Genomic DNA, 20,315 nt, shown 5'->3' with positions numbered 1-20,315 from the left:
CAGGGTGCATCCCGGACGGTTTGCCAGTCCATTGCAGGGCCACAGGCCAAAGATATGATACTAATAAACTATAGGGTCCCCAGTTCCACCGAAGCCTATGTAATAGCCTAAAAGGCGTTAATAGTAAATTGTAAAAGTTTGTTTTTTATTTCAAATATCTGTGCATGTGAAGTATTAGCATTTCGTGCAACAATTCAAAACATAATGCATCACATCTTTAAAATGTATTTTATGATCACTTAAAAATATTTTTCCCATCAAAGTAGAGATTTTTAAAGATTTTCATAAATATTAAAACCAGAATTCAGCTCAGGACAGTGGTATAAGCAGGCTATCTTAACTGCATTTACAGCTTCATTAAGACACCTCCTAACCCATAAAATCCTATGGTGACATCAGTTCTACAGAAAAATATTAGAAATGTGTTCTGTGGTCCATTTGGTTTGTGGCATTTTCCACATAATTTTATTTTTAAGAAAAAAAAGGGTCTGGGTTCTTATGGACTAATGCCATTTTATTTCTGGCTGGAGTATTACAAAAATCAATAACATTTGAGCATAAATATGAGCACTAGCCAAGATCCTGTGAGCTGAAGCACTTTCTAGGCTCAACACAGAAAGCCTAGCTTCTTCTACAAAAAGAAAAACCTCAATGCAGCAGGGACGGCAGCAGCTGCAGACCCCCCAGGGTTTGCAGATCATGCCTCTTCAGAATATTGCTGCAAAGAATTTTGGGGTAAAATATTATGCAGATTGCTTTTTAATTGTTGTAATATTTGTTTAACTTAAGTAACCTTGTTCTAGTTGAAGCTGTTTCTTGTAAATAGAGAACTTTTTTGTATGAAACTTAAATTGCAATTGAAATCCTTTTTAGCAGGTCTAAAAAACAATTCTGTGGTTTTCTAAACATAGACATAAAAAATGGCAGATTCATGTAAAAATATTCTTTGACAAATGGCCTGGTGGGAGTTGCACACTGCCTGTTTCTGTAAGTGTGTAAACGGGAGACGCTGCTCTCTCCTTCTGCTTTCTTCCCATCCTATCATGGAGATTAGGATTAGAGCCTTCGTGAGACTGACAGCAGCACCGCTCCTACTCCATGTGTTTGTGTGCGACCTGTTCTCCGTGAGACCAAAACATTCGGATTTTACTACAAGATGTCTGTGATCGAGCATCTGCATGAGATTGCACAAAGCAATTTAAAATCATTCAGTGTTCAAGAGGTGTGGGGGTTTCTTTATGTTTCTTTATCTATGTGTGTGTGTGCGTCTGTCTGTGTTGTGTGTGTGTGTGTGTGTGTGGGTGTGTGTGTGCATGTGTCAAGAGCATCTTATGTCTTCATTCAACTGCAACTGTTGCTGAGTTGAAAAACAATGATTGTTGAAACACAAACTTGTTCAGTTTCCATAACTTGCATTAATACACTACGGCAATTTAAATGAAACAAAAACAAAATGAAGCATTTAAAATGCAAATTCAGTTCAATTCAATTCAATTCAATTTAACGCAAGAGTCAACATTTTTATGGTGAATTAAAGAATTAAGTGTAAATCATTGTGTTAAAAATGTCAACTTGTGGGTTTGAAAAATGTTGTTTTGCTGCAGTATAGACCAAAATGGTCTCAAAGCTGTTTACTTTGTCCCACGCTAATATTTATGTAGTTAAGAACTCTTTCGCTAGATTAAGCTAAAACTGCAACAAGTTCATTTAAAAAAAACATAAAATGTATATAATTATAATCTGTAATGGACTAGACTAATTTAAATTAAAAGTAATGCTAACTTAATTGTAGTCGCACTGATGTGAATTTGCCTAATAACTGACATTTTTTTCTCTTTAGCAACTCTTAGAATAATGTCATCCCTAAATAGCAGCTTCCAACATTTCTCATAGTTTCACTAAAGTGACTCTGCAGCTTGCTGCTGTATAGCTGCATGTACACTGCTGCATAAAGATCAAATTATGCAGCAGGCTCATAGCTTAGAGGGTCCTCACAGACATCTTGTGATGTTAACATCTCCGTGTAGTAATTTCATGCCCAATCAAACTGTGCTGCATGCTCAGTGGAGTAAAAATAAATGTAAGTGCTCATCCAGAGTTTGCGTCTGAATCCCCACCAGTGCCTAAAGACAGAACTGCTTCTTTGCTTTACAAACACAATTAAATGTTTTCACATAATTATCTCACTAATGTAACTTAAGGAGAGGTGTTCATTTGCTATTAAGCTTGCTCTTTGTTAAAAATATCAAAGACATGCAACCACAACTACAGGTCATTTTAAGTCGAAATAGTGGACACAACAGATGTAGCATGTCTAAAGCAACAATAGTTTTTTAACTAGGGCTTATAAATAAATGTAAGGATTTTTGCACTCCTACTAAGTATTTATTTCTTTGTCATCTTAGTCAATGTTGATATGATCTCATATCCAGTTCTTTTATGTAGTCTATGCAGTTAAAAGAAAGAAAAAAAAAGGATGACAAGTCAAAAGGGGAAGTAATCAGCTGGTTCATATTCAATAAAAGTTTAAGAGCAAAATGTTTTTTTTTGTTTAAGGGCCTACATCATGCTATTCTTAAGTCTTTCAGAGTAAACGTTATCCATATATATGATAATATATTATTACGTTTGGCACTCTAAAGAATGATTATTTTATGAAATATTAATTTTCGCAAGCTCCTTTTCTTACCTGGAAGTAAGACAACTCGATCTCAGAAGCACCAGCTTTGTCTCCCTGTGGGTGTCGCCCAATTCACGTCAACCTAGAGACGCCTCGGCAGGGTGTGTGCGTTTTGCTCACAAAAACAAACATCCAAACTTTTGCTAAGATGGATGTGCACATTGTGCAGTAAAGGAAAGTGTTTTTGTTGATCACTGCTAGCTCATTGGCGAAGGTGGGTTTGTGTGTCCGTCTGTGGGCGGTGCTAGAAACGCAGACTTTTGGTGTCAGGGTTTGTCTAGGACAGCCAAAAGAAGCAAACCCAAAAGAGAAGGATAACCGTCAATTTATTTGGTGTAAATCCTGGTTTGGAGCAGCAGATCTGAAGGAGCTTGAAACCTCCCGCCAGCAGAAGGAGCAGGACTTAGTAATTTCACCACAGAGTCAGGAGAGGAAGTCAGCAGACAGAGAGCAGAGTGGGGGAGCAAGCCTTGAAGATGCTCAGCGGGAACCACAGGAAAAAACCCCGGAAGAGGATTTCCACTCAATGAAATTAATAGGAGGCTTTGGTCTTGGGAATTGGAAACTGGAAGGGTGAGGAAGCTGGCAATGGAGACGAGAGCTTGAGGATCTGTGCAGACAGTTAGCATGATGCCTGGAAGTAAGCAGAGTATGTCACGTTCCGGTAGTGAGCGAAGCACAGGAGTGAACTTAAAGAAAGAGCAAGACCAGGTGATTGTCAGAGCGTGACTGGTTACTCCAACCGGAAGTCCGGCTTAACAAGGTCTGTGATGCAGCAGACATGACACTTCCTGGAAGGGGCTGTTCTCCACTTTGTGATGTCACATTTCAATTCAATTCTATTTCCATAGCCCAAATTCACAACAACAGTCGTCTCGATTGGCTTTGTAACAGTAATTGAAAAAGTAAAACATAAAATAAAAAGAATCATAGCATTCAATAAGAAAATACTAAATTGAACTAACTAAACAGACTCAACTAAACTGGACATCCCTACCCTTAGACCCCCTTCGCGGTGGATGTGAGGACCTACCTGTTTTTGTGGATTGGGAGGGGCTGGAACTCAGAGCGCAAGGTTTTAGAGGAACGCTCAGAAATGCATCAATGGATTTTTGTGAGAAATAAACATTATAAAACCCTTAAAAACTCAAAAAAGTTGATTTTGCATAATATATGCCCTTTAAGTCAAAATCAAAAAGTTGCCCCTTCAACAAGATTCCAGTTAAAGTCTAACAAAGCAGTTTAAATTAGTCCTTACATGCTGGACACGTGTCCACTTCTGTAGTGGTGTTTCAAAAAGAAATCTTGCTCAAGTTGGAGCTCTTTCTATGGTATTTTTGTACGGCAGAAAAAAATACTACTAATAATAAGAACTTTTCTGGCTATATCTCATCACCGATATTTATGTTTATGTGTATGTTCAGTATCAAAAACTGGATTATAAATAAAATAATTCTATGTACTGTATGTGTTGAGATGGTTTTAGTCTGAGGGAATTCTCAACATTTAGAGAACGGTTGAGAATGCTAACTTTAAACCTTAAATAGCCTTAAAGTGTTACAAAGTGTGTAATAAAAAGTTTATTCTCAATGCGTTTGACTAATTGTCTTTTGACTTCGAAAAAAGTCATCAGTTTGTTGGTGTGTCCCTTCAGGGGTGCCGTACAACAATTACAAGAAGGAAACACATGACTAGGAATCTCAGGGAAGCAGCTGTTAACATCAAGCTGAAGATGATTATAAAACACAATACTAACAATTATTTTGGAGCATTAATTTATAGTGACACAATTAATTCAGAAGTAGAAGACATTCTGACAAGAAAATTTCAGTTTTAGCAAGAGTGGAAGTTATAGTAGTTTGTGCAGTGAATAGAGAAATAGCTAAAAAAACAACAACAAACAAACAAACAAACAAACAGGAACTTAGGCTTCAGTTTGATATATAATTAAACTGTAATTAGACTTAACCCTTCACTTAAAAGTGTAGGAATATCTCGAAGGTTATATAGGAAACCCTTCTGCAATAAAACAAAGAAAAGCAAAAAATGATATATAGGTATATTGACTGTCCAAGATCTAATCCTGAAGCAAATTTAAACAAAAATAAAGCTCAGATGGAATATACCACGGGATATTTACAACCTTTATTGGATTATGGTGATATTTTCTAAAAAACCTCCTCTAACAAATTCCTTCAGGCTCTAAACCCTGTGTAACATTGTCTTCTGAGGTTTGTAACAGGCTGTAGTCGTCTGTGAACTGTATGTCAGTGTAGAGTGGCCTTCATTGAGTATGAGGAGACAATATCACTGGATGACTTATTTAAGTTCTCTTCTACAAAGGTCAAGAAGTCGTTATGCTCTTCATACAAGGGACATTTACCATTTGCTCATTCCCTGAGTCAGGACCAATAATAGAAAACAAGCTTTTGCCACCTCTCCTGCCTGGAACACTACAAACTGGGATGAAGCTGTCTAATTTTATTCCTCTTAGTGCTTTTTGGTATGATCTTAAAAAAAAGAAACAAGTAGAGTCCTTTGAACAATGCTTGCCTATCTAATTTGAAACTCTTAAAAAGACCCACTCCGATCATCTTTTGATCTATTTTAAAAGAGTTCCCAGTGGTCTTTTAATTGTGATTATGTCTTTTTTAGGCAAAATCAAAAAACCTGTGTCGTTTTTCTTAAACATAGTTTCTGTAGAGCAGCAGGAGTTCGTCAGAAATTCGCCTTTAAGTAGGCGGGACTATTGGCACAGAGTAAGCCTGCTTTCATTTCTCATCAATCCATTTGTTTACACGCTCTCCCACTAATTTACAGTCCCTCACAGCTCCAACCTAACATTAGCCGTGAAACAAAAATGGCGAGCAACATTGGAGTTATCCAGCCGTACATTTTTTAGGCAAATACCAGCTCAGACGAGTAAAACAAAGACGTACATGGATCAATTTGTCTGCAAGCGGATGCATCTGAATGAAGCAGAGCAGCTGTTTCCACATAACAACTACAAGCATTTTCAATCTGCATTTTTCCCTCTGCTCTTGACTCACCACAATTTAAATTAAAAATACTTATAAGCACAATTTTAAGCGTAATTTTCTTTATATATGTCCTCTATCATAAGAAAAATGACACAAGCACATGTAAAATACAAATAAAATACAATTTCCATTGCAATGGTTCTGTTCTATATAAGATTTTTGTTTTCTTTTATAATTTTTATTGTCTTTTCACTATTGCCTATTTTTAATCTATATTGTGCTGCTGACCTATTGACCAGATCACCATTGAAAGAGAGATGTTGATCTTATTGGGTCTTTCGTTTGCTTAAATCAATGTTATATAAAATAAAAGTATTTTCTAGCAGGATTCACGCTGGATTGTAGATAATATCAAATTGACTCACTGTGAATAAGTGTTGCCAAATATAAAGAAAAAAGGTGAGAAATCATCAGAAATAAACAATGGTGTCTCCTGACAGGGAGAAAAAACAGATCATGACATCTTTTCTCATCCTCCCTCTAATACCTTTTCTTTTATTATCCACTTTCTTTTGTAACTCTTTTATCTGATGCTGATTCTCCATTATACCGTCATTTTTCCATTCACATGCTTTCCTCTCTTTTCATTGCGGCCTTTTTTTCCTCAGTACCCCTTCCCTGCCCCGCGCACTTTTCCTCTCTATATGTAAATGAGTGTGATGATCCAGCTGCAGCCTCTGCAGATGAAAATAGAAAACCGGAATGTTTTCCATCCGATCCCCAGAACCGAAAACGCAAAGATGTTTCTCATCACCGAGATGGTGCAGAAGCAGAAAAACAGATGTCTGAACATCTTACTCACTGTAAACATGAGCTGGCACCCTCCCAGAATATAATCCAAAAAAGTGTAGTCCCGTGTTATCTAGAAAAGGCAGAAGACAGGATAATGGTCAGACTAGAGTTGGAAAATAATGATTTTAGTCATTCATAGGAAACATTTTTACAAACAAAAAAATGAAAACTAAATCCTCATATAAAGTCTAAAACAATCCAAAACAAATAGCAACCTTTCTTCAATGTAATAAAATAATGTTTATTCCAGTCAGAATGAATGTTGAGTGTGAATTTTATAGCCATTATTTTTAATCCGTGCCACCAGGCAACATAATTACTATATTAGCGGTATTTTCCATTTGTTTTTAACTGAATGCATGTTTGTAAAAAGGCTTGTTCAAAAAGGATGAAAGAAAATAATCAATTATGAAAGCTTTCATGGTCATTTGCTGCTTTAATGTTGTTCCAACAGGCAGTAAAGACTCCGTGTTTTAGCTATGTGTCCTCTGAGGAAGACCGAGCTGCAGCACTAATTATTATAATGTACAGCAAGCAATAGGAGGGAGAAAAGCTTACTCCAGCTTTGACTTAAAACTTTTGATATTTTAACAAAATATCGTTTTCACAGAGATTTATTTTCTTATGAAGTTATACAGACATTGCCGGAATTATTAATGTTCCTCTGGTAGTGAAAGAAGACCTCACAATGGTCACTAAAATTACTTCAAACTGACTAAAGTTCTGATTATGAAAATGAACCAAAAAAAATCCAGATACTAGACATTACTTTTTAAATAGATGTCAACAGAAAAGAAAATGCATTTGTCTAGGTTTATAGATTTTCAAAAAGATTGCATACTGCTTTTAACAGGGCATGTCGATATTACAAACACCATGTTATGCTTTTTTGGACACATTAACGGTAGTCTCTAATGGTGGTTATTTGATTTGATTGGTTCCGGTTTACCGAGTCATGTCGTCCAGGTGAAAAGAATCTTAAAGCCAACGTCTTGTCAAGCAGAGCTGTGGACCTCTCCAACGCTTCACCAGAGTTCATTATACCTGATGGGGTTTATTCTGTGACTATCAACATGAACTTTGAGGATGAGGTTAGACAGTCTCTCTCTTGATGTCACGTCCCTGAGAGTGCCTCAATATGCCAACGTAGGTTCCTTCCAAGGTGCTCACCTGGGTCCATGCATCTCATTTCTACTGTTATCATTGGTTTTGGTCAGCAGGGAGTTTTGGTGGCTACCATTGATGTCTAGGGTTAGAGAACATGTGATGGGTTGTTCCAACTGTGCTACTGTTTTTGTTACTGGCTTCTTTGATTACTGGGGTGTTTTTCCAAAATAGTGCTCTTGATTCCACTTTCCAAAATGTCATCAGCAAAGATTCTGTTGCAACATGTTATCAGACTCAATGGTTTGTTCAACCATGACCAGGGGTCCCCAGTTCATTGCCAAGTTTTGGTCAGAATTGTGACACTTGCTGAGATTCTGTTAATTGATTCTCAGGGTTCCACCTATAGTCCACTGAACAATCAGAAAGGTGCAATCAGCATCTGAAGATCAGTCTTTTCCTCCTGTGGTCCTGGGATCCCTCAACCTGCTCATGTGAGATTGTTAGGGCAGAGTATGCCTGTAATACTTTCTCATCCTCTGCCACTAATCTGTCACAGTTTGAAAAGGTCTTTGGTTATCTCCCTTCAACTACCCCTACCTGGGGCATATAATCTCGGTCCCTTCAATCAGTTCTTTAGTCCATCGGATTCATCTGGGCTATGAGAAAGACTACGAGTGCCATTGCCCACAGTGGAAGTTAACAAGCAGTATAAAGCTGCTAGGAAATGTTTCTCCACACTGTCACATTGGTCAGAAAGTCTGGGCTTCCAGAAGGATTATGCCCCTCAAAGCTGCTCAAAGGTAGTTGGCACCCTCTTTGTTGGACCTTTCCCCATTGCCAAGGCTGTCAACCAGTGTAGATGGCTTCGCCTTTCATGTTCTCCGCAGGTTAGTTTGCTTCTCGAAGTTGGTACCAGCCTCTGAACCCCTGCCTCCAGCCTTGATCATTGACAAGAGGTATTCCCTACACTGTCTGGCGCCTCATCCAGGTCTGGAGAGTCCTCTTTATCAAAGACTTGTAGACTCTGTTACTCTGGTGTCCTTCTGTTCTGTTCACCCAGTTAACTACACATTTAGATTTTATTAGACCTCTAATAGCCTTTGTGCACGATAGAACTTCCGGTTAACTTCCGTGTTTCGAGTGTAAGGCCGACAACTTCCTGTTGGTCGTGTTATTGTTGTGGGGAGTTTTGTTGAGTTGCTAGTTTTGAGTAAATATGAGCGGATTTCGGGTAAAAGAGAGGCGTTTGGTGTTTCAACGGGTGACAAAAACATCACAACATTGTTGTGTACCCATGTGTGCGAATTCGTCAAAGTACAACAGTACTATAAGCTTTCAAAGCTTTCCAGTAGATGTGTCGGTGAGAGCCGAATGGATGGTGAACACGGCGGGAGGACTTCACCCCAAACAAGACCAGTCGTGTTTCGTATTTGCAGCAATCGGAATGAACGCCTGATCGGAAAGAAAATGCGTCATGTAAACACGCCGTTCGGAATACTCTGCCCCGGTCAGACTCGTTCGGATCAAAATTTCTTTCCGATCGAGATAGGTGGGTTATACCGATCGTTTATCCGATCGTGGAGCATGTAAACGGTTCATTTCGATCGTGTGTCACTACTGCTCTGGTTTACGTCATGCATAGACGGTGTTTCGCTGAGAGATAGCTTTAGAGCGCATACAGGACCGACCAGCTGCTCTGCGGACGCCCTGTGAAAAGCGCCGCTCACACCCCTCACGAGGGAGATGCGGGGGGGATGCGTGTCCACTGACGTCTGGACCCGGCACCCGAGCTCTGCGTTCGGGTTCCGGTGCCAGTGGACCGAGTGAACCTCTCTGAGCAGAGCAGCCGGATTTATTAATGTGTTTGAGGGGAGGTTGCTTTGTTACGTGTGCGTTTTGTTGTTTTGTTATGTGTGAGAATTCGGACTGCAAGCCGAACCGCCGCTCTGGGTTAGCGGCTGCCGGACTCGCGAGGACAGAGCAGAGCACACAGTGTGTGTGAGCTTTTCAGAGCAGAAATGCCGCTCAGTCCTTAGAAACTGTTCAAAAATCACATGGAATTGTGTTTCTAGGTGTGCCCTGACAAAATAAAGGCTGATGTTATTCCCAGAGATTTACGTGCAGCCAGGATGCAGATTGCAGCGTTTCCCGCATGGTTTGTCCTGGATTTTGTGTCCATCAAAAGCATAAATATATGTGACAGCAAAGGTTTGTTTACAACGGGACACATTTCCCTTCAGGTTTTTCGACACTATATTTTTTCGACACGATATTTTGCCCATGTAACCACGCACTGGTTGACAATCCTGTAGATGTCTTTCACGTCGATTCACAACGGGTGAAATATGCCATTTTTCGCAATCAAAATCTGCCGTGTCGCTGCTTTAGAAGTCGCAAGCCGGAAATGGTCAGCCTCAAACTCAAGGCGGCGGAAGTAGAACTCCTTAGTGACGTGCACGGAGCCTATTGGAGCAAATTTAAGTGATCAGTTTTTCTGTAACTTGTTGGTGGGTGGTACCAATGGAGCTTCAAGGTTTGTCTTGCCCAATTGCCATATTTTTTGAAAATTGTCAGAACAAACTCCAGTCAATATACCGGTCCCACCAAAGGTTTCATTTTTATTGGGTAGAGTGGTGTGGGTGACATCAAGGATTATCTATTTTATGTTAATATATCCAATAAAACTGAGAGGTTCTTGGAAAGCTGTAGAGCTGAACCAGTTTGCACTAACACCAGCACTGAGCCATTTGTTGCTCCTTTATGATTCTAAAGCCATCCTCCATAAAGCCCAATCAAAACAGACTCTGGTGGGTAAGTGAGTTTACTCAAAAAAGCTTAAAACAAACAATGGGGGGAAGTCAGACTGTTAAAGGATTGGTTTACATTCAATATTACAAAGAGTAATTCTGATGTAAAGGTATATAAAATTAAGATTAAAGTTGAAGTAAGATAACTGACTTAACTGGACAGTTGCAAATCCAATACCAAACAAATTTTAGCTTTGTTGAAGAAAGAAAGACATAAAAATTTTTGCAACTTGTTTTGTTCTGCTGATTTTGAAAACAGAAAATGATCGTAGAAACTGTCATGCATTAGGGCTATGTGCATAAGTTGCCACAATAGAACGAGTGCCTAAAGAGATCTGTGCAGTTTCTGTCTCATCAGTATTAACCGAGAAAGCAGAATTTAAATGATTAAGATGCAGCAATGATCAAAACTGCAACCTATCCAGTCCTCCTTACCTTACATGATTTGACAATGATAACTCCAGAATTCTTGTAATTTTTCTTTTTCTTTTGTTTCTTTGGATTGATGCAGTCAAATTCCACCTGAGAAGACGCAGGAAGACATGAACAAAAAAACAAGAAGAAAGTATGGAGAAGCTGACTGTAAGGTTTCTACAGAGATCGGCAAGTTTCCATATGCCGCCTACAGTAACTTCAGCTTGACTGACAGACTTAGAGATTTATTATAAGCCAACTATACTATAGTGGTTCAACATATCCTTTATAAAGCCACCTACATGCATGATAAAAAGAATGTCATTAGATGTGCTGAGGCTGAAAGGAAACAGAGGAATAAGGCTGTCTTGAGTGCAGTACAGGGAGTCACAGAGAAGCAGCCTTTAGACAGGAATGTTTTTGATCAAAGAAGACGTTTGAGACACAAACACACTTTAAGTCAGAGGCTGCTTCATTCGACAGGTAAATGCCTTTTCCTTGTTACTTGAGCTAAGAAAAATGGCTGTTTTACATTTCAAACAGTTCCTCTCATTTTGTAATCCTTTTTTTTACACACTCCACCTCTCTTCGTCTCCATCCCCCATCCTGCCCCTGTCGCTATTTGCTTGTTCTTTCACCCCCCCACATCATTACAGCACATGAAGAGACTCAGTGGGAGAAAGGGTCACGAGGCTGCGGTGCTACACGAACACACACAGAGCTGCTAATGGATGAATTGCACTCTGATCTGCACCATTTTTACATCTTTAACCGAACAGAAATTCAAACAGAATCCCAGCAGAAGCATAAATTAATTAGAGGTGGATATTTATTAACCTAAAGGAGACATACAGATCAGAACAGATTCCCATATAATTTGTTAAAGATCAAAAGTGTTTTTTAGCTTCTAAAAATCAAACTCCCGTTTATCAAATTATTTCCTTTCAAATATATTTTGAGGATTTTTGCAATTACAATGAAATCATTTAATGTCTTCTTTATGGCCTGTAAAACAAAACGTAATAATAAAGATATAATGTCCAAAGCATAGGATAGGACATTATCTTATCATTATTTTTAATTCAATGCCATTTTTAAAAGCTCACTACGGCAACACACTCATGTAGTGTAAAAGTATTCCTATTTTCTGATCATCCATGTCGTCAGATTTTGTTGAGCACATTATTTTGAATGTTTGACTTCAGAAAATAAAACGTTAATGTATTGACAAAAGGTCGAGGCTAAAGATTAGTCTTTTTTATTGCATGGTGTGACTAATAACATTATCAATCTTTGCAAATGTAGCGGAACGTGAACAATTCCCACTCTCATTGATTTCGGTGCCAGGGCAACACGGTGCAGAGCATAGTATGATGCACATGTGCAGCACTTTCAGTAAGTTCCTGGTGAAACGCTGGAATACATTTTAGGCTTCTTTTTAAAGCGTTTGGAGTTTTCAGAGAGTTAAAGTTAGCTCTCAACAAACACTTGAGGTTTTCTGGGAACACTTAAGAGATTCTGTGCGTAAAACACAATCACAACTCCGCCAGCTTTTTACCTCCACTGAGTTTTGAGCTTCACTCATCTTGGCAACTGTAGTCAGAAACTCGCCAATGAAGTCATGGCCTCCATCGTTGTCATAGTCGTAACACAGCACCTGTTGTTGAGCATAAAACATCAGTCTGCACATCATTCTAGGTTCTTATTCTGCTGTAGAAAAGGAGTTTTGCACAGGTTACAATTTCAATAACCCTCTAACTTATTATCACAGTCACTGATGCAGAAGAGCTACAAGCGTTAACTCGCTGACCTTGATGCTTCTGTCCACGTCTCCATTGCAGAGAGAGATGAGAGGAACCGTGAAAGGTTTCCACACTGGATCTAACGTGTTCTTGATCACCTGAAGCCACACAAACCAACACATTATCGTTAAATCATACTGAAGCACATCGCTGAAGCACTCATACCCCAACGCGAACTGTAATTACTCCAATGTGACCTGTTGTAGATAAAAATGACAGTTCATGTAATGACCAGCTGAGAGAGCTTTTAGGCTGTGACAATGGCTCACCTCTGTCCTGTGGACCAGCATCCATTTACCATCTTCCCCCTGTTTGTGAAACTCCAGGTACGGATCTGATTTCCCGAAGAAGTCCTGCAAAAAAACACATCAGTGTGCTGCAGAGCGTTTTCAAAGGCAATTCCTTTTATTTCTCTCCTTGACAAAGACATTTAAACAGCGTTTTATTGCAGTACTGTTGAAAACGGCTATCACTAAAGAAAATAAAGAGGTAAAACATTTTGAAAAGAAACTGCACTCTAGGATGACACAAAATTCCATGTAATATCTTCTCAGTAGCCTAAATTGGGTCATTCATGCAATCAGAGTAGTTTAAATACACCAAAAACCACACATGTTTGTAATTCTTGAAGACATAGACGTTAAAACTTGAAAGAATATTTATTTATCAAACAAGCGACAGTGTGACAGCACATATATGAACAAAATTCTTGGCATTCATCTGTTAATTTTAAAACAAACCGACCACTGCTCTTAAAATTACCTAAACGTGCAAAACATGGCATCTGGTAAAGGCAGCCTTCAAACCAGAGACAAAGAGTGGGTGAAAAATACCTGTGCAGAAGTCCCCAGGATAGATGCAGGCGTAATAATCTATAGAATTTTATCTATTATGACTTTATAGGGGGGGTACAGCTTTACCCAATGTGCACCTGTTGATGTGTACGCTCACATTAATGAACTAAATGTGGGTTCATTTAGTGGCTGCACAAATATTTGTCTCTCTTTACAACTCGAGTGTGTGTTTTTGTGTCTCACTTCTTACCTTCTTATCCAGTTTACGCCCACTCAAGGTCAAAGTTATGATTCTGTTGTCAGACAGCTCCTGAGCTGTTATCTAAAAGAAATAAGAGTAGCACAACACAAAACTTGAAAAACAGCCGATTATAATAACATCACTAACAAAAGCATAATTTTACTGTCTCAGCACACCATGGACACTACTTTTTTTTTAAATAAAAATCTAATTTATATGAGCGTTTTGCGACAATCATTTATGAATCCACTGTGCTCTTAAGATAAAAACATTGATATTTAACTTAAAAAATACATTTAAATACATTTTCTTTGCAAAAATTGTTCAGACGCAATGCATTGTGGTCTATATTAGCCAATCTAATGAGCATCGATGCACAGTGGTTTTTCAAAGAGACTACTGGGAAATTTCAAGGAAACTCAATTTTGGAAATGTAGATTTGGACAGCATTACAAAATGGCGAATGCGCTATATAGTGCACTATTTAGTGCACTATTTAGTGCACTATTTAGTGAGTAGTGAAGGAATTCTGACATAGCCTAAGAATTTATTTCTTAAAATAAGAATTCTTGATTAGAGCCTTTTTCTCACCCATTGAGAGATTTTCATTGAACATTTTTCAAATTTTAAGCTTTTTTTACTTATTTTAAGGTAGCCTGTTTTTACAGTGTAGAAGTGTCACTTTGCTTGTGGAGCCAGCTAAAACATTCCTATTCTGGTTTCATGCAGCACTGAAAACAAACCTTTCTTCTTTCTTCTATCTTAATTTAGTTCTATTTGTTAAAACATACCTAAAAAAGGAAAACAGGTTTTTGTTTTGGCAAACCTATTAGTCACAGTCCAACTTCTGCTTTTTATCTGCCATAGTTCTGAATCACATCAGCTTTTAAAAAGTGCAAAAACTGAAATAATAAATTCAAAACTTATATCAGGAGCAGAGCATACAAACTCATTAAAAGCATAATGCATAAATAAATTGCTCAGAAGAATCTATAAATAAAAATAAAAAAAAGAAGCCCTTTTTCCAGATCCAAAAACAGATTTGAAGGCAAAGAAAGTTTCAGAGGAATGAAGCTAATGATTACCGTGATGGATCCTTTTCCAGCTGGCTTCCCATTGGCTAAGATCAACGGTCTGTGAAGTTTCTTATTGGATACGATCTGGCAGAGAGTCACAGAGAGACAAACAGCTAAAGAAAATCCAAAAGAAAAGTTTGAACGTCTGGATCCTCAAAGAACAGCTCCTTCTAAATCATATTTACGCTAAATTTTCAATCTTGCATGATAAAGTTTATCAAGAAAATAATCACTCAGTACCACTCCAAGTGTACATATGAACTCTCCGAGGAAGTCATGCTCATAAAGCTGTGTGGCACACTTGTCTTCATCAAACATGGCGAAGCGAAGCTTCTGGATCTCTTCAAAGTGATAGTCCACATGAAACTTCACGCCAAACACTGGGTTCAGGTTGTTCACTGCGGTTTCAGTGCGCCCCAGCTGAGAGAAGACAAAGATGGAAAAATACTTCTGTTATAAAGTTGTGTCCCTGATGAATGCTGTGATTAAATGCATCTTCTTCTTCCTGTGTAAGGTCACGGGGTTGCTGGGGCCTATCCAAGCTACTTTAGGGCAAAGGTGGAGGAAAGCTTGAGTAAAGCTCACAGACACACACACATTCACTCCTCACATAAAGCTATGCAAATGAAAATGCATTACACCAGGGGGGCGCTGTTTTGATTTGTATTTGAATTTTGACACAAAAACAGAATTGCATTTTATATTACAATAGATTTTAAGTTACTCTAAAAAAACAGTATTGAAATGTCTTTTTTTAATGGAATTGTAAATCCCAACATGCAATGTCATCTGAATTATGACATAAAAAACCCATGACAATTGAAGATGCCATTGATTATGATTTTTTTATTATTTTCTTTTTCAAATTGTCATATTGAATTGTACTTTTTATTGAATTCTAAATTTCAAAATGTATCTTCATATTCCAATCAAGAATTGCACATTGAATTGTCAATTGAGAATTGCATATTACTTTGAATTATGACTTAAAAAACTTCCATACTTCCATACGTGTGCTCTGCCATGACAAAAACAACATTTGCAAATTTGTTTGCTGTTTCTTTTTATAACCTAAAGCTATCTCTTCACAATCACTCGAGTGTAGCTTGATCACACGATGCCAGAATAGACTCCAGGCGTGCAGCAGTGTGTGGAGACGTCTAAGAGCTCAGCGAGAGTTCTGTTATTTGCTCTAACTCTCCCGACAAAGGTGCTTGGATGACTAATAACGGCTGTGTTACTCTCCAGTGTGAATCAGCCAGAACATTCAGTGTTATTAGATAAAGTCAGTGCATTTTTAGCCTGTCACCACTACTAAAATAGAGCACAGGTGAAGAGTGTTCAGAGGTAAAATGAGGCAGATAAAAGATTACAAAAAGAGGAAATGTTGCTTCAACCCCCTGCACTAAAAACACATCACACAGTGAAAGTATAGATTTTACAGCTTCATTAAAATCATAATCAAAACTGATGGCAATGTACAAGGGAAATGGAAAAGCAAGATTAAAAATTTAAGTCCAGAAAACAGCAGGAGGAACATGTTGCAGCTAATTACATTAAATGGCAACAGAAGAGTGACATGTTTTGAAATTAAAGGACCGCCTCAGAGTCCCTCAGAAGGAAAATGAACCAAAATTCACCATCATGTGAACATGATTAACTGTGAATAAATAGTTTCACAACTTTCTCTGCATAAAAATGGAAAAAATTTACCATCTTTAGTACAGTATAATCACCAGAAGAAGTGCAAACATAGAAGAAAATAAGAAAAGTGTCCATGGGTGAATGGGACGGTGAGTGTAAAGCGCTTTGAGCCTTCTATCTAGTTGTATACTTAGGTACTGTATACGCAATTTACCATAAAAAAAAAAAAGAGCTTTTATTGTGAAAAATAAAACACCCAACGGCAGCTCTTCTGCTTCATTCTGGAAGTCGTTCCACCGCAGCAGTTCACGTTTCATGACTGCAGTTATAAAACAGTTAGAAACACTTTGTGGGAAAGCCTAAAATGTATGACTTTAGCCTGATGTTAGATGTTAAAAAAGCAGGATGACTTGGTTTTCTCACCAGGACTATTTCTACCTAAACTATTTCTACCTAAATTTTACATTATTAAAAGTAAATTATCTTCCATTTTTCTTCAATGGATTGAGTTCTGACTGTAAGCTCCACAATAAAATCCACCAATATGGGAAATGTAGTTATGATTAGAAAAAAAAAGAGAAAAAGGAACATTATAGCTCAACAGTTGGTGGTGATGATTGTAAAGGTGAACAAACCTCTGACTAAAGTTGTATTGTTCTGTTTTTTTCTCAGAACCAGTAAACGGTCATGCTGTTTGGTGTTCAATAAGAAGATGAACGATCTGTTCGGGCAGGTTTCTGCACAGTTATATTTGAACATGTTTCCTGTATTTATTTGTGTTTACATGAAACATTTCACCGGAATGAAGTTACGGTAGTAAGTTTTGTTTAACGCTTTAGGACTCCATTCTTCATTTTTCTTTTTCCTCTGAGCTGTTTATAACAAACTGGCGAGGTAAAGAACTGTCTGCTTTGCTCATGTTTCTCTGTGCTTAAAACTCCATGGGAGAGGTTCACGTTATGCATGTTCTTGTTTTTCCCTTTCCAACCTCTTTTTCAGGTCATCAGCCCTTCATGGAGTCCTCCAAAAGCCTGATACGGACAGACAGAGCGCTTAGTTTCATCGCCTGTGTTTCAGTAGAAAACATGCAAACAGAAGAAATGCTAGACTTTACAAAGATTTGAAGTCTATTTCTTTATTTTATGGGGTCAACCTTAACTACAACATAAATTGGCTTTTGCTTTTTTCCACCAGATGCCCCTCCTGTCGCCACCAGACTGCGACTGTTCCCAGGATCAAACCCGTTGGCTGCTGGCTACAAGCCTAGTGTGGCGTCCACTGCTGCACAGCCCAGGGGGATTAAGTTATTTAGAGTTCAGATCAGATTTTTACTGTAGAATCTTAAGATGAAAGTGGATCCATACTATGAACACACCAGTCGACCGAAGCCTGTTGAAGTTACAGCAGTAGCAGCATTTACAGTTTATAGAAAAGGATTTAACCTCTGAAATTAATACATTTGTTTACTGTCTGTTATTCAAATGTGCTGTAAATCCAGGAATTGGACTGACATCCGTTAACTCAAATAACCAGTCCTAGCAACATGTTGGACATAGAGCAAAGTGGGAATTTTAAATAAATAAAACTATCTCTCCCTTAAAGTTGGATGGGTAACTCTACTGGAGTTCCTGAAAACCCAACCATGAAGAACAACTGCAACCACTTAACTCCTCACAGAAATATGGAGGGAAGTCAGTGACTCCATCCACTTTTTTTTTAGAAAGCCTGTAAAAGATGAGATTTTTGTGCTAAACTCCTACTTTATTTAATTAAAGTTAATATTTTTTTAAAATCTCTTAAAGAAATGACGATCTATCTTTTGTCAGCTAGATGATTGTGTTGAAGGGCTCTATGTTGTGACCTAGATCCACACAGAGTGGGACATTCTTCACTCTCTGGTGAACAAACCCAGTTTGGTGAATGTCACTTACAGGCTGACATTTACACAGATGCAGCTGCAGGAAAGTTGCCCCGATTCAGATTCCTGTTAAATCCCTAAAACTGCAACCTGGCCAAACTTTGGTGGAGTGATCCGTTTTTAAAGACCCGCTCACATGAAAAGTATTTTTTTAAACATGTTCTTGAGGCATTTTTCTGATGATGAAGGACATATATTAAGAAAATAAGCTTAAAATTACATATTGGAGTTCATCTTTATTCAAATTGTTGTCAATCAGAAGGAGATGAAAAGACAAAGGCTGCTTCGTTCTAATGGCCTTGACCACAACTCACAGGTGAATTGCTTATGAACTACTGCCACTCTGCAGAAACTATGTCCTAGAAAATGATACTGATAATTTGTTTTTGGCTAAAAACGGCACAATAATAATTAAAAGAACACTGGGAGCGCTTTGAAAATAGCTCAGATGATGATCGGATTGGGTCTTTGAGGCCCACTAAAATGCAGAAAACCCAAAGCAAAAACATGGATCCGCATCAAAGCTGGTCCTAACAAATAATGTTTAAGGACTTCATAAGGCTGCACTTTGCAGGCTGCTGGATGTGTGATTTAAACCCCACTTAGAGAAGATCTCACACAGCATGTGAGTTCTCACTTGTGGTGTTACAAGCTTATATATGCGTTCAGAACACGTGTGGAGATTAACATTAGGAGTTTGGAGAGGATAAAAAAAAATCACAGGAATTAGAAAATTGAGTGCTAACTGGGTGCCATGTCATTTACATATCTGAGATTCATATTTGTGTGAGCCCAAATCTTCCTCTCCAGCACCAGCCATTCCTCTGTCACCTCTCTGTCGTCCACCTCTTCTCCTCCTCCTGTCTTCTCCCTCTAATCTTTCTCACAGCCTCCTTCTGCACCCGTTTCTCCTCTCCCTCCTGTCACACTGTCACCCTTTCTTTTCCCCCATTGAACCCGGCTGCTTCTCACCTCTCATTCTCGAGACAGACGGATATAGACAGAAATTGAGACGCAGAGATAGGACAGGATTTGGAAAGGCACTTGCGGAGAGAGGTGCAGAAAGAAAACAAAGGTAACAGGCGGGGATGAGAGACAGCGAGAGAGCTGCGAAAGCGTGAGAGGGCTGTGCAGAAAATCCGAGAAAAAAAAAAAGGAAAAAAAAATCAGACATCATTTCGCCTCCTCCATCGCGCCCTCACTCCAGGAGCGCTAAGCTTTTTGTTTGCCTCGACGTTGCCATGGTGACTGTTGGCAATTTTACATCGGAGCCACATACCCTGCTGACCGACAGCTAGCTGCAACCCGAGGCTCTCGCCTACACAATTACACACAAATACAGAAAAGCCAGATTGCCCTGTTGATCAGCTGTTGGATGCAGAAGAGCCTTGAAGCTGCAGCCTACGACATGCCTACACCCAAACTTCCCCATCGTGATCCTCTTCTGCACCCAGTGTCCTGTTTAACCCACCAAAAAATACCACACAAACACCTGACTTTCACACTCTCCATTCGTACAACTCAAGTGAGTCAACCTTCAGTGGCAGCCTCATGATGTGATGGAAGGTCCCCCAATGCACCCCTCATGACACCTGCCTCACTGTGTTGTGCTACTTTTGGAATAAACCAGCATCTTTTTTTTTTTTTTTTGGAGCTGAAAGTCCAACAGCTTCCACATCAAATAACAACAACTAAAACCAGATATATCACAGCTCCAAAAGAGCAAAGCTTACACCTGAAGTTCACCGTTTATCTCTGCAGCCCAGCCGGTGATCAGAAACATGCCTACAACTGTGTAGGGACTGCACTGATGTTGAATCCTGAACATTAAAATAAATGTTAAATCCACCAAAACTACAATTCCTAAAGGCCCAGTCCTTCACATTTGGTATCATTGAAAAGCCACAAATGTTTTCTATAGAATCCAAAAGGTATTAATTCAGTAGTGTGCAGTGGTTTAGAAATGCCCTCTACAGAGGAGCAGTTTGCATTGCTCGCA

At 38.7% G+C, this 20,315-nt stretch overlaps 1 protein-coding gene across 2 annotated transcripts in view; it reads right to left on the bottom strand.

The window, feature by feature from the left end:
• Positions 1–20,315, bottom strand: part of cpne2 (copine 2) — a 55,223-nt gene that overhangs the window by 27,173 nt on the left and 7,735 nt on the right. For both annotated transcript variants that reach the window (XM_004069752.4, XM_020704167.2), the window contains 8 exons: positions 14,995–15,174; positions 14,764–14,838; positions 13,688–13,759; positions 12,913–12,996; positions 12,652–12,741; positions 12,400–12,498; positions 10,863–10,949; positions 6,524–6,583 (listed from right to left, as the gene is read on the bottom strand). In XM_004069752.4, the coding sequence (XP_004069800.1) occupies positions 6,524–6,583; positions 10,863–10,949; positions 12,400–12,498; positions 12,652–12,741; positions 12,913–12,996; positions 13,688–13,759; positions 14,764–14,838; positions 14,995–15,174 (747 nt within the window). The remainder of the gene's footprint in view (positions 1–6,523; positions 6,584–10,862; positions 10,950–12,399; positions 12,499–12,651; positions 12,742–12,912; positions 12,997–13,687; positions 13,760–14,763; positions 14,839–14,994; positions 15,175–20,315) is intronic.

This window comes from Oryzias latipes, chromosome 6, assembly GCF_002234675.1.
Source record: "Oryzias latipes chromosome 6, ASM223467v1".
NCBI classification, from domain to species: Eukaryota; Metazoa; Chordata; class Actinopteri; order Beloniformes; family Adrianichthyidae; genus Oryzias; species Oryzias latipes.
Note: the sequence above shows the minus strand (reverse complement) of the source record. Positions and strands in the feature narration are given on the sequence as shown.